We start from the raw sequence: 18121 nt of genomic DNA on the forward strand, positions 1-18121 counted from the left end.
GAATAAATAATGTTAAAACCCGTCTAAATGACTCATTCTTGACAAAAGCTGGTCAAATTATGGTCAAAGAAATTTTAACAATTTGGGGCTGTAAACGGGTTCGGGCTTTTAAAAAGCTGTCAATCAAAATGTACTTTCAGGTTCGGGCCAAATTCTATCGGGCTCGGGCCCTTTTGGGCCAAACTTTTAAGGCCCGATTACAACTCTATGCCCAATATGCTGGTACTAAAAAGAACAACTGACTTTGGATGATTTTGCGTCCGCTCGCCGCCTTCTTCCCAGTCAAGATGTATCGCTCTCCGAATGCAACGTAAGGAGGGAGGAGCCCAGCAAACACAAAAGCGTTATAAAAACGTTTTTTTTTTTAACGTTGTGAAAAGGTTGTGATAACGTTATTTCCCGACGTACTTAATTGACCAAATGTCAGGTTTTTTGAACGTTATAAATACGTATTTTCACAACGTTGCAAAAACGTTTAGATTACGTTATCAAAACTTTTGTGCAACGTTGTGAAAATACGTATTTATAATGTTCAAAAACCCGACATTTGGTCGTATTAAGTACGTCGGGAAATAACATTATCCCAACCTTTTCACAACGTGAAAAAAAACGTTTTTAGAACGTTTTTGTGTTTGCTGGTACATGTTGCACATGAACTGTAGCCTATAAGGCTGTAGGTTCTGACACATCTGTCTTCCATTATTTCAGAGAAAAGTGTAGTAGATATCACAAACACGTTATAAAAACTTTTTTTCACGTTGTGAAAAGGTTTTGATACCGTTATTTTCCGACGTACTTAATACGACAAATGTAGGGTTTTTTAACGTTATAAATACGTATTTTTTCACAACGTTGCACAAACGTTTTGATAACGTAATCTAAACGTTTTTGCAACGTTGTGAAAAAAAAACGTTTTTATAAAGTTTTTGTGTTTGCTGGGTTATTATTACCTCTTATGTAGTAGGCATACGTTACCTCATTCACCAGAAGCGGTATTCGCCAAAACCCTCTGGTATCCTTTTAGCTGAACCTTGCAGACTTCCGTGCATTATACCTCTTTGTTCTAGCTGCTACGTCGCTCTTCCATTAATTCGTCGTGAAGTATAATTAAAAGCAGGAAATTTGGGTTGGAAATAGCCAGCATTTTTAAGAGTGTATAGAAAACTACTTTTTAAAACACAGTTGGGCCCAATAAGAGACAAACTTATAAGATAATTTTTGTTACTATTTTAAAAACAATTTCTATGCAACGCAATCTTAACACATCTGTAATATATTAATAAATATATCATTAAATATACGATAAAATCAATAAATAGTATAAACAAATCAACACACAAAATAATCTGGAACTCATCTTTAAACACTGAGACATCACTGGAATAGAAACAAGCAATTTTAATAATAATTTATTGATTTAAATACCTGTATCAATAGCCTACGATTAATTGTTTAGAAATATGAATAAGAATAATACATGTATATATGAACAGAATGTAATATCCCAGCTAACACAAATACGTAACTGTTACGTAACGTCGACGTAATATGATGACCAAACTTACGTCGTGGCGACGAACCGAGTTACGTCGTGGCGACCAGAAAAGTGAAATTCCTGGATTCGTCGCCTGCACGTAACTTCGCAACGTAATCTGCCTGTCGTGGGCACGTCGTGACAACGTAATGGATTGAAAGTTTTATGTTGGTAACCAGTTAGTAATTTAAATATTTTATTTAATATTCTTTGGGCTGACATCTGCAGTAGGCTACAACTAATTTAACTTGTCCTTATTTGCCCATAACTAAAAGACTTACCATAACATATGAATGACAGACTCCGAGATGGAATACTTCATTTTATTGAAAATGAACATTACATTACAAACATTTAAATAAACATATGTTCAAATAAACATTTAAATGGATTCTCCATATAATTTAAAATGTCATTTCTAAATTGTGCAGGCGTAGTTTTGTCAGACGGAGAAAGTGAGAGAGTGTCCTCTTCATGTTCCGGTTGCCAGGGTAACGCTGCTCTAACCTTCACCAGTCCAAAACACCAAACATGTCCCACAAAACTTTAAAATAAAGACAATAAAATAAATAAAGGTTAAATAACATCTACACGTTTTCATAAATATCGTTTTATTTGTTGAATTTGTGAAGTAGAGTCTTACCTGTAAAAACGAAATTTCCTGTCAGATGAACATCCTGTCAGTGCAGCATAAAATTCGGTTTATACTGTCGGGGCGAGATTCTGTGAGCCTTAATAAGTGTGTTAAAATGTTGTTTATAACTCTTAAGCAAATAAAAAGTTCTTGTGAAATTTAAACGGTCTCAGTTCAGAGAAACGACCGGTCCTGACTCCCGTTACGCCGTTCTGCTGTGCACGCGCGGTCCCACGTTCTGGTCAAGTTCAGCTGGGCGGGAGGCGCGTGCTGTTTCATGTTTCCCATGTAAATGGCAGTTCGTGTGTATTTAATTTGACTTATTTAAGGGAAACTTTGAGACTGAACAGTTTTAATAAGCTAACCTAAATAGAAAAGGAAATTAATGTTTATATAATTGTCAGTGTTTCCCATACATAGGCTCTACTTGGGTGCTGCGCCCAGGTAAATTGCGACCCGCCCAGGAAAAAAAAAATCACTTTACGAATTTCCGTATTTTCTGAACTCGACTGGATGACCCGTGTTTTGTTGAGAGAGAGAAAGAGAGAGAGAAAGAGAGAGAGGTGTTGAGCGAGAGAGAGAAAGAGAGAGGTGGGGGTCGGGTGACCGTGAAGATGATGTACGCGTCATAAACTCATCATCCAGCGCGGCAAACTGGATCAACTGCAGCACATACGGAGCAGCCAGGGAACTACACTGCGACCAAAATGGTTGCATATGCTTATGTGCATATGTGTTTATAGCATCCAAGTTGGCTTCATTTTGCATGCAAGCACGTTGTGTCTCTCCCGTTGAGTGTCCGTTCACGTGCTCTCTGTTTCTCAATGAATTTGGGTGCGACGCGAAGCAAGCTCAGTGTCACATTGTATGTATCCTTTCATGTTTCTGAACTTGAGCAGAGTTTTACCATTAGAGGTCTTTCTTCACTGAGGACGCGGGACCCGTACGGTTCCGGGTTTATATTTTTAATGGTCAGTGGGGTCCGGGTCGGTCCTAGTTCATTACTTCGGGTCCCAAGTCTGATTAATATTGTGTGTAAAACCCGAGTCCATCGGAGAACGGCCGCGAGTGCTACCGCGCTAAAGCTCGAGTGCTGTTTCAGACCACGCGCCGCTTCATTTTCTTTATCCCATTTTTTAATAATCTCACTATTAATAGACCATATCTTTACTAAAATCTAAATAGTTTGCACAGAGATTGTAGCAAAAAGCAGTGCTTATACTGAACAAGCAAAGCTCTAGCTGACTCAGGATATAAAAAACGCAAAGCTGTAATGTAAAGTCTGTCATCGGGACAGCAAGTAGACTTTTAAATCTGAAATAATTAATGGATTAATCTTTTTTTAATTGGCAAAAGAGAAATAGAAAGCAGAAGCAGTAAAAGTGCCTATCTAATAGAAATTATTACCATTATAACATCAGTCACATTTATAATCTATAGACCTGCACTGTCTATTAATAGGCTATACATAGTATTGTATATTGAGTTTGATAAAAGGGGTCATCAAATTACTTCATATATCAGTGCAAAAACATCAAGTGTTTTCGTGGTGCTTTGACAAACAGTGTCAGCTTTGTTTATGGCAAAGAAAGTTTGGGGTGGTTAGATTAATGAACTATAATGTGAAATTAATATTAATGTTTAATAAATCAAAGTATTGTGTTGTGTCACACATTATTAGTTCTTTGTCACATGTATAGTAGACCATTTTTTGTCGGTGGATAATGATTGCCCTTTTCACCAGCTACCACCACAAGTAAATTTCAGATCTATGGGAAACACTGATTGTTAAGGTAACGAAATTACCTCCCTGGGACGTAACAGTTACGTTGGCAGTAAGTTATGAAATTACCAAAATAGTACAAATTTATTACGTAACTGGGACGTACTTGGTTATCTTGCGACGTAAGGAGTCCGTACTGGCGACGTGGTGATTTGGTACTGTAATGGTAATGAAATTACCTCCCTAGGACGTAACAGTTACGTTGTCAGTAAGTTATGAAATTACCAAAATATTACCAATTTATTACTTAACTGGGACGTACTTGGTTATCTTGCGACGTAAGGAGTCCGTACTGGCGACGTGTTGATTTGGTTCTGTAATGGTAATGAAATTACCTCCCTTGGACGTAACAGTTACGTCGCCAGCTGGTAAGTCATGAAATTGCCAAAAATGACCAATAAATTACGTAACTAGTACGTCGTGTGTTAGCTGGGATGGACACATGTAATATTTTGATAACAATAAAATCAATAAATACTAATAAATAAATAAATCAACACTAAAAAACAGGAATTTTAAGAAACATTAAGATGTAACTTTTTATATTTTACTGATACATTAAATTTAATATCATAACAAATTTAAAATTATAGTAATCCTTAAAAATATGGAGAACAATAACGCTATATGCACACATTTAATTAACACATTTTTAATAAATAATGATTAAAAACAGAAAATATTTAAATAAACCAACAGTAAAACGATAAATAATTCGCCAAAACACCTTAACTCTCGTCCTCACAGTCTGAGTGGAATAGGGAGGGAGACTGAAATTCATAAATAAAATTAATTTTATTATAAAATTAGTTCTTTAACTACACAGCAAAATCTCCAATGTTAAATTACAACTGCTAGTGTATATACATAATCAACACTGAGGGGCGGTTTCCTGGACAGAGATTAGACTAGTCCATCTAAAATAAATGTAAGAGCTGCCCAAACTGAAAACAACTTGCACTGATATATCTTAAAATAAGTTTTAAGATAATCCCTGTCCTGGAAACTGCCTCTAACAGCGTTCATTTTACACTGGGGGTTTTGATGTGTAGAGAGGTAAATTTAATAAATTGTTTTTGTTCTCTACCTCAATGGTTAATGTGTGACGCAAAATGAAAACGTACCTTTGTAATCTGCAACTGTAAAAAAAAGAAAAGGCTATTGTGTATCACTGTGGTCGGGAACGTGTTTAGCTGGCAGGGCCATATAAAGTTATTTCTTCATTAACTCTTTCTCCACCTGCATTTTTGAAAAAGTTGATGGCGCTTGGCGTTAGGGATACAAAAGTATCTTTCCCGCGCTTCCAAACGTGAAACAAAGGAAACGTGGAAGGGGAAAGACGTGTGCAGGTCTGTCAGAGGTCAAAGGAAGAGCAATGGCTCAGAGAGCATGACATTTTTTATTCAGGTGAGCAAAATCAAGCATGTATAATTTTAATCATTATGTTTGCGAGAAACATGGTTATTTTTGTGTGCTGGAATTCCCCGCTTAAGTAAGCAGTAATTGACGATGGACTGTTTAATTACTGAAATAAATGCACACTTTAATTACAGTAGTTTGCTTGTAAAAAAAAAATATTGTATTTTTTCATGATATGTCGAGAGCAGCCCAATAGAAGTTGATATAAACAGACTAATTTTATGCATAAAATAAGCACACTGCCTATTTTATTTAAAGACAACGCGTGAGACAAGTTGTTTCTAAATGGGAGCAGTTGAACGTGTCACGGCTGGGGGCGGACCCAAGGTGACTAAAAGGCCACGCCCCTCTCTAACTTCCACCTCGAGGAGGTTCCCAAGACCACTCCAATGACCAGACAGACAAGTATACTACAGTTTAAAAGTATAGCTTTATTTAAATAATTAAAAGGGGAAGGGGAAAGGGCATTTAAAACTAATAAGACTTCTTCTCGCCTCCAGGGCAGTTTGGACCAAAGAATGGGGACAGGGGCTCCTTTACGGCTTGGTCCTTGAATCCGTGGCGCCCTCCGTTCCTCCTGGAGGCAAAACAAGTAAAACTCTGTTAGCGACTTGATTTCAACACGGGACGGCAACTAGCCTGCTTTTTCATCTGTATCTCCTGCACTCTTAGGTTTTTCCCTGTGGGGGCCCCCTCGCTCTCTTCGGGACGGTGTAACAAGGCAAAGGTAAGTATTTCACTCGCTCTCCACAGTTTTTTCCTCCGGGTGTGACTGTAACACAGACAGATTAGCACATCACACAGGTAAGTTACTCACGGGGCTTGGACTGTCTCGTTCACTTTGAGGCGGTACACTAGGACAAAGGTAGGCATGTCACTCTCTCTTCACAGTTAGTTTTTCCCTCTGGACGTTGCTTTAAGCACAGACAGGTTAACACATCACACAGGTAAGTTACTCACGGGGCTTGGACTGTCTCGTTCACTTTGAGGCGGTACACTAGGACAAAGGTAGGTATGTCAATCTCTCTTCACAGTTCGTTTCTCCCTCTGGACGTTGCTTTAAGCACAGACAGGTTAACACATCACACAGGTAAGTTACTCACGGAGCTTAGGCTGTCTCGTTCACTTCGAGGTGGTGCACTAGGACAAAGGTAGGTGTTTCACTCTCTCTTCACAGTTCGTTTCTTCCTCAGGGCGCTGCTGTAAGTACAGGTAGGTTTATCACATCACACAATTTAGTTATCCACGAGGTATGGACTTCTCGTGTACGTTGGACAGTGGGCTTTCGCACAACGTTCATGCACTGTATACCTTCACCCGTCTGCTTACGCCTCAGGGGTGTCGTGGGGACGGCTGGGTCGAGTGCTACGGAGCCGAACGCTTCCCTGGCTCTCCCTCCTTGCTTGGATAACTGGGGGCCACGAGCTGGGGCGAACTCTCGATGAGGCTCCGCACACACCAAGGGCTTCTGTGGAATAAATCCAAATACTACCACGACCCAAAATCCTTACAGTGCACTTAGTTTGCTACTCACTTAGACGTAGCGCTGGGCTTCACCACTGTCTGCTTTCAAAAGTGAGGTGGTTAATGCTGACACACAGGGGGCCGAAAGGTCTGAGCTCTTCTTCACACGGGGCGCGAGCCACGACGTGTTATCCCTTCCTCACGAGCCGTCCGAGGCGGGGGCGGTTCTGGTCACTACAGACACAGCACACACGACAAGCTTGTGTAAACACCAAATGATAAGTTCACTCACCCCACAGCACTCGACACACTCTCACTTGAATTTCTGGACTGGACCACCTGGCCTCGACCGGTCAGTGAGGCTGGCTGGACATCGCCTTCACCGCAGGAGAGACAGTATAGTATATAATAGAACACAGTCAGCACAACCCCTGTATGTTGTTTGCTACCCGTTTGGCTCACCCACGCTTCTTGTATCCGCAGGGCCAGACGACCTACAGCATCAGCTCCCAAGTCGTTCCCGTTCACACTTCCGGTTGTCCCACGGCTCACCCACGCTTCCCTTCACAGTGGGGCCAGATACCTTTAACACACTCAGAATACACACTAGCAGCCTTTTGTCAATACAGCATACACATGCAACAGGGATTACTCACTCGTTGTTTGATCTCACAACCTGTTCGTACTTCCGGTTGTTCCACGGCTCACCCACGCTTCCCTTCACAGTGGGGCCAGGTACCTTTAACACACTCAGAATGCACAATAGCAGCCTTTTGTCAATGCAGCATACACATGCAACAGCGGTTACTCACTCGTTGTTTGATCTCACAACCTGTTCGTACTTCCGGTTGTTCCACGGCTCACCCACGCTTCCCTTCGCAGTGGGGCCAGGTACCTTTAACACACTCAGAATACACAATAGCAGCCTTTTGTCAATGCAGCATACACATGCAACAGCGGTTACTCACTCGTTGTTTGTGCTCACAACCTGGGGTTTCACTGCACTCATTGATTCTGAATCATATCATCCACAAGTAAATCCGTCCACAAATCTCTTCACCTAGTCACCTTTTGCCTCTTTTCTTCCCCAAGGGATCGACGTGGATCACTACGGCGGCTTCCACAACGGCAAACCCAGCGTGCACAAAGTACACCAACAGCACCCATCTGATGTCTTCAAAGGCCTTTTTGTACTCTGCTTTCTCCTCTGATCAGCCTATCAGGAATCGCCGTGTCAATCGCCCCCACCTGCGTGTAATTTGGCTTGATTTAGCGTTCGGGGAAACCCCGGAAATCCCGGTGTTTAGAGTTAGTTGTCCGGGCGGAACCCATCTTCCACACTTTTGGTTCCGCCCTCACAGATCGTCACCTGGTGACAAACGAATGTACACACTTTTCAACTATGTATGCCAATTAGTATTGGATCGTATAGGGAGATCTGTGTATCACTAAAGCCCTAGTGCATTGTGTCTTAGACACAAATAATTGAGACTAAAACCACTTCATAGTTTGGAGCATTTCTTCTGTATACATCGTATGGGAAAACTTGATACACAAACTTGCCTTATAGCACTATGATTAAAACGTTTCAGATGGAATTTTGAAAAGACTTTTGAAAATAATAGTGACTTTTAAAATGCTGCTTTACCCATGATAAGACCCATGATGGCAAGGTCCTGAAACGGTTTTTTCCCCTTTCTACCTTTTAGGCTGAATTTGGACCAGAGCATATTGGTCCCAAATGCTCGCAACATTCTACGGACTGAGTGGCCAACTGTCCCAGAGCAGAGTCTCACACTAAAAGCCATCTGTAAAGAAACAAGCAATATATAAATGTATGTATCAGTTTTATGCACTGTCCTGTTGTGACATTTGTTTATATTCAGATTTTTGTAGGTAATCACCATGGAATTTTTAAATGGCTTTTCTTGCTTAAGCTTAATGCAGACAGTTCTTCCTCTGTTTGGAGTTGCTCTACACTGGCTTGTTCATCTGCCACATGTTGCTGTTTGCTTTTGCTGGGGCAGAACTATTTCTCGCAACTGACGCAGCTCTGCCAACACCTCATCAATTTTTCTATTCAGTGTGAGGTAGCCTGACATGTAAAAAATTACATATGCATTTAAATATGATATTAACAGATTAACTTTATGTAGCATCAAATTTATTACTTTGCTCTTCATCAGGCATCTGAAGTCTTCTTTGACTGGGCCCAGCTGATGCTGGGATAAAAATACATTTAAGAAATGTAAATAATATGCTGTATCATACCAGTTACTACAAAAACGTAAGTGGGGTACATATTAAAAGCATGAAATAAACAACTGGATATAATCTAACATATAAGTTAATACTATGAGTTTATATGTGTATAAATGTTTATGTGTGTTAGATCTATTTACAATCATGCTTATTTTACAGACCAAGATGCACAACCCATAGTCGTTGCCATTTTATAGCACTTATTGTTGATTACTGCTGTGTTCTTTTGTGCTATTAGAGTAATAAAATGAATGTTAATGTAAAACAATTTAACACTTACTTGATGGGCAAGGTGTTGAAGCCATTATATCAGTTAATTCTAAATTGTAATACAAATTTCATATTAGGTTGCTTCTTTATTGTTTCTTTGTTTGATACAAATAAATTGTTCTTACAGGTTACTTACGTTCTTGTGGCACTGGGTCGTGATGCCTCTGCTCCTCAAAGACAGGAGCTTGAGGTCAGCTTTCAGCCATGCTTTTGACCTTCCGCTGCTTTGCCCGTATAAATACTTCTGTATCTGAAGAGCACACATTCGTAATGTTTTTATTATATTTCAGTGTCTGTAACTATAATGTATGTCGAGGTTTAATTACTTAGCTATGTTTATTACAAATGCTTGCACTTTAAACAATTTAAGAAAATGTTTATGCTCCATCTTGTATTCTATGGAAGGTTTTTTTGGTCTTTTTTAAATTAATTAATTAAATTATAAAATAATTTATTAAATTATAAAATATTTAATTAAATTATAAATACGCAAAATATGTCCCAAATTTGAAAAATGAAACGCTAAAATAAAAATTAAAACATTATATTAAATTATTTCATTTTCATTTTTAACGTGATGAAGCATCATTCCGGCAAAATTGAAAAATTTAATTAAATTGATAATTTGACATTTAATTTTCAATATAATCTTGAGTCAAGACTGACAATATAAAAAAAAAAAGGCAAGCTTGAAAAGGAATCTTTAAATACATTTTTTAAAAGGCTTTTAATTCATGCCCAAGCAATAATAGGGACAAAATTAAAATGTAAAGTTCATTTTTAATTTTATGTTCTTTTTTATTTATTGGTCTTCATTTTCGTTTTCATTTTCAACTTGTATGCAAATTCAATGCTAAGCAGTGGGCGGGGCTGAACTTGCTCAAGTAGCGGATAGAAGGGATACAGCTACGGACAAGCTCTCATGAAATTTCGCCGGATGAGTACTGTTTTCATCCTAATCTTCCACTCAAATTAACCCTAAACCCAACATTTCACGGGATTTATGTCCTAGCCGTATAATTTCAATCCAGAACCGCTGTTTCTCGGCCTAATCCTACCCCAAACATAACCGTAAACCCAACATCTCGCGAGATGTCACAGTTGCTGTATCCCCTCTAGCCAGAATCGAGGGATCTGAGAGTAATTGACTCGTGTGAGTGCGTGCCGTGCTCAGTTGGAACTGCTGCGTCGTCGTGCACATTTACACGATGGCAAAATCTGTTAGTCAACTTTTGCGGGAAGCTGCCGCAGCCCTGGAACAACAACAGAACACACAACAGAACACACAACAGAGCATAACAAGCCAGACTCCGATTGCCTCGCCTGATGTCAACTCATCAAACCCACGTCCCACTGCAATTCCCCAGGCTGAGTCGCGGGCATCTGTAGTTGCCAGAGAAACTGTTCAGCGTAAGTAGGTTAAAGATCACAATAGATGAGTTGATTCACGTGTTACCCTGTCATGTCAACGCAGTTTGTGTTCTTAAATCTTTAACATATGATTTAATAAGTTATACCTGCTGAAAAAACCTGCATACCAGCTAAACCAGCATCAAACCAGCATCAGCACCAGCTAAACCAGCATCAAACCAGCATCAGCACCAGCTAAACCAGCACCAAACCAGCATTAGCACCAGCTAAACCAGCATTAGCACCAGCATCCCATGCTGGTCATACCAGCATATGTTGTGTTTTGGTGCTGGTATGCTGTGACCACCAGCTAAATCAGCATAGACCAGCATAATTCCCATGCTGGTTTGATGCTGTTTTTTTCAGCAGGGATGAAACATTCATAGCCAAGACTTCAACCTTACACTATATCCCGATAAATGTTATATATATAAAAAATAAAAGACGTGTTGAAGTTCTGTTTTAGTGACTTCATGTTGTTGATATCCGTTAACGTTTTCTGTTATTATTTACGGTAGTTTGTTTTGCGGGTGGGGGCAGCCCGTACCACCCAACATTTATCATAACTTAGTTCAGTTGGCACTTAAACTAATCTGGAAAAAGATGTACACCGTGCACAGATGGACTATTACTGGAATAACTGAATTAATTAAGACAAAAGCAATGTGGTTAGTATGTTAGTAACTTAAAATATTTGTAAGAAAGTTTCAAAAAACAAGCACACCACACTAGTGTAGTATAAGTTTTCTCCCCACTTGACGCCATTTCGGCGAGTGACTTCCTGTAGGATGCTCTGCATTTCTGTTTAGTATCTGTCAACAGCTAAAAGAGTTATTAAATGTGGTAAATAGTTTGCCAACAACTGTGTTTGTCACTAGTAATTATTGTGAAATTCTCACACATTTTAAAACCATGGTTTTATGTGCTTGAAGTATGTAAATATAAAGTATATAACCCTGCTTTTCACGTCTCCACAGGTGAGGTGTCAAGACTTTTTTCACCATACCCTCGCAGCAATACAGTGTCCTCTGTCACGCGCAGACGACAGACTTTAATAAAGCCATGCACCAAAAAGAGTTACACTCATAAGTTTTACTGTTTGAATGGATGACGTGACTGCAAAGTACCTCAGCAGTGGGAAAGAATGGAACTTGAATGCTCAGGTTTGGGAGAAAAAATGATAAGTTTCCCAGGTATACTTCTTTTTCTTATGGAACCATTTTAGTACTTTGGGTTACATGTTAATGTAGCCAGCTAAATGGTTAATGTCAAGTACTACTTTGAAATGTAACAATTTTGTCACAGATAAGTTCTGCACATCTGATGAATTCAAGTCCACGTTGTTTGTGGAGTTTCCAAAACTGAAAGATGGTGGGGGTTTTGAATTGCTCAGACCACATGGGGCAACAAGGACAAAAACTTTTAGTCATTCCCTGTCCATCAGAAGGGTATACAACACATTATCTTCAAGACACCATTGACGTCTGTGAGACGTCTCCTAAAAGATGTCATATAGACATATTGAAGATGTTTGCAAGACGTTTTTGATTTAGAATGTATGTAAAGCAGCTCTTTTCCTTTATAAGATGTTTTTACACACCAGATGTATTCCAGATCTCCAGATCTTTACCAGACATCTCACAAACGTACCTGTGCTATCTGGGTAAAACCCAGTCAATGTTGCTGTTAGTTAGTTGTTAACTAACCACATAGTGTATTATCTTATAGCTGTATAATATTCCCATATGCACATTACTTTGAAACCCTGACTGATAAACTTGCTGATTATAACATGAAACATGTATTTGCTGATAAGTTGTTTTGATTTAAAATGTGTTGTGAGAAGCACTAAAAAATTTACCTGATCTAAATGAATGTAATTAATCAAATTAAATTACATATAAATACATACTGTTAATACACAGGGGTTAAATTGGGATTTGTTATGTGGGGGGGGGCTCTGTGGGGAGGGGTACTTCGAGGGGTAACATGTTTAATACTGATGACAGCAAAGCCACTGGTGTGTTTCAATGACATTCTGGACCTCTGATAGGATTTGATAAGTTTCAGCTTTAAAAGAGCATTTCACCCGTAGAAACATTAATCCTTATTGAAAGTGTTATATTTGTAGTCGAAATGTAACATACATTTAGAATTTGGTGCCTATTTGACAGAGAAAAGGGGTGTTTGTAGTCTCATTCCCTCAACAAAGACATTGCACTTCCTTCTTTCAATGATGCAAAATGATGATTTTTACATCATTGAAAGAAGGATGTGCAACACTGAAATCTGTATTTCTCCAGTCTCAGCGGCAACTGAGGAAATGATGCATGACCATTCAAAAACATGACTGGAGTTCTAACTATACAAAGCTTAATGCAAATGGGTGAAGTGTCCCTTTAAAGCTGTCACAGAGGTTGACCCCAAATATTTTAAAAATAGTGTCTGATTTTAAATATTGCAAATCTATGAGTTTGACACCCTATATCCATTTGTTGCACATGTCATTATGCACAACTGATCAAACTTTAAAGGAAGTTAAAAGAATCAATCTCCTTGAATAATTCTAGGCATAAGATGCCCAAAAAGACTCAATTAACAAGATAAGGTACAACACACAGTACTGTATCAGCAACATGTCTTAGAAATTAGCCATAGAGATTCCCTATGCTGGTCAGCAGCTACAATCATATAGTTAGGTTTGATTTGTGTAATCAAAATACATTATTTTATTATCTATACAATGAGTTATATCCAGTGTTATCCAGTTAACATACTGTAATTAAACGAGTGACATATACTTTAATCCTTTACAAATTTCAAGTCTTCTATTAAGTTTTCTCGACGTGGGCACCATTCTTACCTCTCTCTCTCTCTCTCTCTCTCTCTCTCTCTCTCGTCAAATTATCCTGCACGAGAGCGCGTTCTTGAAGTTCAAAGGAAAAAGCGCGTGTTTTCGCGGCAATTGTGTCACCCAATTCGCGTCATTTGAATCGCCCCATGCTAAGACGCGTGTCTTTACATTGACTTAATCTGCTCGCGCAAATCCTTTATCTTGTTCCCTTGCTTCACGTTTTTTTCCCTTTATTCTGCTCCAGACGGATAGCTCTGTCTTTGTTTTAAATCAATGGTGGGCATATAATATGCGCATCGTTACCAAATCACTCTTCTGCGTCATGCACGCGGCCGTTTCTAAATTTGAAGGCTGCAACCTCCGGATCATGTCGCATATGCGCGCTGCATACGTCATCAAGCCTGATTTATTTAAGTTAAATAAGCATTTCATTTGCAAGTCATAAGCATAATATAACAATTAACCATTAACTAAGAATAATAGTCAACATTATAATTGTTAATATTCTAAAATACGTTTTTATGACGCATATGCAGCCTACAAATGTGACCTCTGAAGGCTGCAGCCTTCGGATTGAGAAACTGCCTGCATGTTGTCCGAGTACATATCAGTGATTTAAGAAATCATTAAGTATTTTTAAAAACCCGCACAAATTCGGAAGTTTGCAAATTATTTAAATTATAGCGTCTTGTTTTCATTAAACATAATAATAATTTTTCTTTGATATAATGGTTTTAAATAATTCTGAGATCAAGGGGGCCCTCTAGTGGTGCGGGGCCCTATGCAAATTGCGTACTTTGCGTATAGGAAAGACCGGCACTGAGCAGAGAGCTGTGTCATGATCTTGCACTTGATGGGAGGAGTAACAAGAGACCGGATTCGAAAATGGGCAGTGAGGATACTGAAGGTCACTTTTTTAAATATCAATTTCTCAACTTTCAAATAAACATTGTTTTCATATACATATAATCATATGCACATTTTTGCAGACTGGAGAACTGAGCCTGACTTGAACCGTGCTGCTTATATATTTCGACGTTCTGCACTGCAAGAAATGGAGAATCAACCAGATCTTGTGGCAAAGATGAATCTACTTAAAAGTCCTGAAGAGAGAGAAAGAGAAATACTGACATTTTACAAAAACCCTTTGACCAACTGGGCACGTCCATTGTCTGTTGTACTTGGGGGTAAGGTTAAATTTAGACAACTACTGTAGATCCCTGTCAGTGATCTACTCGCCATTATGTTATATATTTTATTATCTTTGTTGCAAATAAAAATATAAAGCAATTATAAACAATGTGATAGTGAGGTATAGTGGAATTTCATTTCTGTATTCCTTTTTCCTTGGTTCAATATTTTTAATCTTATACACAGGGGATGCTGCCTTTGGAGATGGCATAAAACGCCATTTTTTTCCTTTGTTATGTCAAGAGTGCAGTATGGATTTGGGCTGAATCTTGGTACGTTTGAAATATGAAGTATTTTTTGGCCTATTTCAATTTAATGTAACAGAAGTAAATGTTTAGGGTTGTGTAACGTTGTGTAGAGTTAACATTGTTTATTTAGCATCTGAACATTTCTATAGATATTGTTTTTATCACCCTATATTTTAGAAAACTGTGGTAAAAAATTGTTCTTTAATGGACAAGAAGACCATTTGGTGCCTTCCACTTCTCGGCTATTACTTGATAGTGACCTTTTCCGTGTCATTGGACGCATGATTGGACATTCCTTCCTACACGGTGGTCCCTTTCTCACTGGTTTGAGTCAGTCTTTGTTCAATCTGCTGATTGGACAGAAGGATGAGGTAGCTGTTGTAGAACTAGAAGACTGCCCTGACACTGATGTGACTGATATTGTTTCACTTGTAAGTTTAGTGCATCATCATCATCTATAATATCTTGTTTGACAAGAATATGCGTTATGTATTGCATGCTTTAGATGTGTCTTGAAGAACATTCTACTAATAATTCTCTGTTAAAACCCTGCTGTGATAGCTTCAAGGGTCTGGTAATCTGACAGAAGATGAACGTGACCAAGTAAATCATTTGGCAATCAGCTGGGATCTCCCACCAGTTAATGAGAACAACAGAAAGTGGTTGGCACAAAGTATCCTTTACCATGCAGTAAGTGTCATACTCTATTTGTTTTACTAGTCTTTACATGCTGTAATAATTATTACCTAATATTCCTGTCCTTGAAGTGGTAATTTACTGTGGTGCTTTATCACTGTGCTCATTTATGTTCAGGAGTTGACTTCATGCACTACTCTCTTTCACATCATTCATTGCACCAATCCTACATTTATATAGGTCATTGTTCGAAGGGAGAAGCGAATTCGTCAGATCAGACAGGGGTTAAAAGACACAGGAGTCTTGTGTATGATAAAAGAACGGCGTGATCTGATTGATGTTCTTTTTCCAAGATCATCAGCGAAAAGGATCACTTCAGAGGTATTGGTGAATTTACATAATTGACTGTTTATTTGATAAATTGCATTGTGCCATTTAAATAGAGAATTGTAATGTGTGTACTAGATCAGGGGTTTTCAAACTGGGGTCCCCCATGAGGTTTTAAGGGGCCGCTTACAAAAAAAGAGTAAAAAGAAACAGCCAAAAAGTCTAATATGTAGCCAAAGTAAGTTTGTTAACAGTTTGTTAACAATAACTTTTTATATAAGACGGTTTCTTTATATAAAATAATTGATGACGGGCCATTATGCATTATTTTCAACGGCCTGTCGTCAATTATTCCGTTTATACCACAGTTACCACAAACATTGCTCTGGTGGTTATTTTAGGACATTTGACAAGTCATGTTTCTCAAACTATCAGCATTCAACAGCCCCGTAGAATAAATGGATATATGGTAGTGGTATATATGTAGTACATTTATAATTTGAGAAAGTGTCCCCAAGTTCTTAAAATGTGGGGCTCCCTGCCATTATGAAGTTTGAAAACTTCTGTACTAGATAATTACTGTCTAGTCTAATATATATATATATATATATATATATATATATATATATATATATATATATATATATATATATATATATATATATATATATATGTATTACTTGGTATTTTAGATGATCCTCAACAGAACTATATGGCCAAGAGTTGACATTGATGATGAAGAGTATGGTGACTATACTCTGGAGGACACATGCAAAATGACTGTTTTTTTTTTTCGAGAGTACATCGAAAAGGGTAGGTAAAAAGAAAACACTGCACCATGCGCAATTATGAAACATGTTTACCCTAACATAAATGAACAAATTTTATTTTCTTAATGCTTTATTCCACTTGTTTGATTTTATTTTGAAAATTCGGTGTTCCATTTAAAGATTTTGGTAATTTTTAAAAGATTCCATAGACAAGTTTCCTGGGTGAAATAGGCGGGCCGCCATTAGCCTTTCACTATGCCAACGACTTCGGGTTGTGTCTGCCAAGCACTTCCGGTTAGCGAGTTTGTTTTCGCCACGAGTTGTTGCAACCGCGAACAGCACAATATGTCCCAGAGACGTGTCGGCATGTAACACCATCCATTGTTTACTTTTTTCTGCACGCTAACCAAAGACAGTAAAAGACGCTAACCGGAAGTGCTTGGCAGACACAACTGGAAGTCTTTGGCAGAGTGAAAGGCTAATGGCGGCCCGCCTACTTCAACTTGTCTATAAAGTATTTGAGCTCTATGAAAATATTACATGCAATTTGTACACCATATTTACGTCTTTTGAAACTATACATGTTCTTTTTTTTGTAAACAGGCTTTTAATTATTCACTTTTCAATTATGCATGCAACTTGACATTTTATTTTACTTCAGGGTCATTTATTTTTTATTTTCAGGCACACCAGAAGAGCTGATACAACTCATTCAGTTCTGGGTGGGTTGGGGTGTTCTTTCTCAGAATCTATATGTAGAGGTGTCCTCTGATGTTGCAATGCCAACTGCATCCACTTGCAGAGAAACAATCAAGCTCCCAGTGAAATACAGCACTTATGAGAGTTTCCAGAAGGACCTGAAAGCTGCTGTATCATCCACAGACAGTGGGTTTGGTTTGGTGTAATTACTGTTCAGTGAACAAACATGTGACTTCAAATCAATTCTAAAGTTTAAGTTAAACTACATACAGGTCACAGTTTAAACCGTGTGTTAGCTCATTTTGGAATGTGCCAATTACTCAACAACAGCATTAGTGCATGTTTCTGCACTATTTTGTTCACAATTACGAAAAACAGTTTTGCAACGTAGTTTGTCAAAGTCCTTTATTACATAGAAAATATGAGGTTATGTCTCGTTTACAACAGTTCACTGCATTAACTGTTTTGTTAAAAAAAAAAACAGTTAGCAATGTTAGACAAATGTGTCTTATTCAAGTTTAATAAAACGCAAACAGTGCTTTGCCTGGGTTCTTGAATAAACTTAAAAAAACGTGGCTGGAGAGTTTATATCAACATTTGAAATGCTGTAAAATACAGTA

The 18121-nt window shown here is 38.3% G+C and overlaps 1 protein-coding gene across 2 annotated transcripts; it reads left to right on the forward strand.

The window, feature by feature from the left end:
• Positions 1–14458: 14458 nt before the first annotated feature.
• Positions 14459–17781, forward strand: LOC135783743 (G2/M phase-specific E3 ubiquitin-protein ligase-like). Of its 2 annotated transcripts, none has more exons than XM_065294481.1 (7): positions 14459–14537; positions 14620–14817; positions 15247–15500; positions 15631–15759; positions 15946–16086; positions 16725–16845; positions 17487–17781. In XM_065294481.1, exons 1-7 carry the CDS (start codon positions 14516–14518, stop codon positions 17705–17707), a joined length of 1086 nt encoding a protein of 361 aa, XP_065150553.1. In that variant the 5' UTR covers positions 14459–14515; the 3' UTR covers positions 17708–17781. The 2 variants fall into 2 exon arrangements, with proteins under 2 accessions (XP_065150553.1, XP_065150554.1); XM_065294482.2 differs by lacking the exon at positions 14459–14537 and adding an exon at positions 15008–15093 and having other exon boundaries at positions 14678–14817.
• The last annotated feature ends 340 nt before the right edge of the window (positions 17782–18121 follow it).

Source organism: Paramisgurnus dabryanus, chromosome 2, assembly GCF_030506205.2.
Source record: "Paramisgurnus dabryanus chromosome 2, PD_genome_1.1, whole genome shotgun sequence".
NCBI classification, from domain to species: Eukaryota; Metazoa; Chordata; class Actinopteri; order Cypriniformes; family Cobitidae; genus Paramisgurnus; species Paramisgurnus dabryanus.

Excerpts from the sequence above, each read along its gene's own strand:
- LOC135783743 (XM_065294481.1), top strand. The coding sequence starts at position 14,516 with ATGGGCAGTGAGGATACTGAAG. Across the intron at positions 14,818-15,246 it reads ATTGTCTGTTGTACTTGGGG|AAAACTGTGGTAAAAAATTG; the intron begins GTAAGGTTAAAT and ends CCTATATTTTAG. Across the intron at positions 16,087-16,724 it reads CGAAAAGGATCACTTCAGAG|ATGATCCTCAACAGAACTAT; the intron begins GTATTGGTGAAT and ends TTGGTATTTTAG.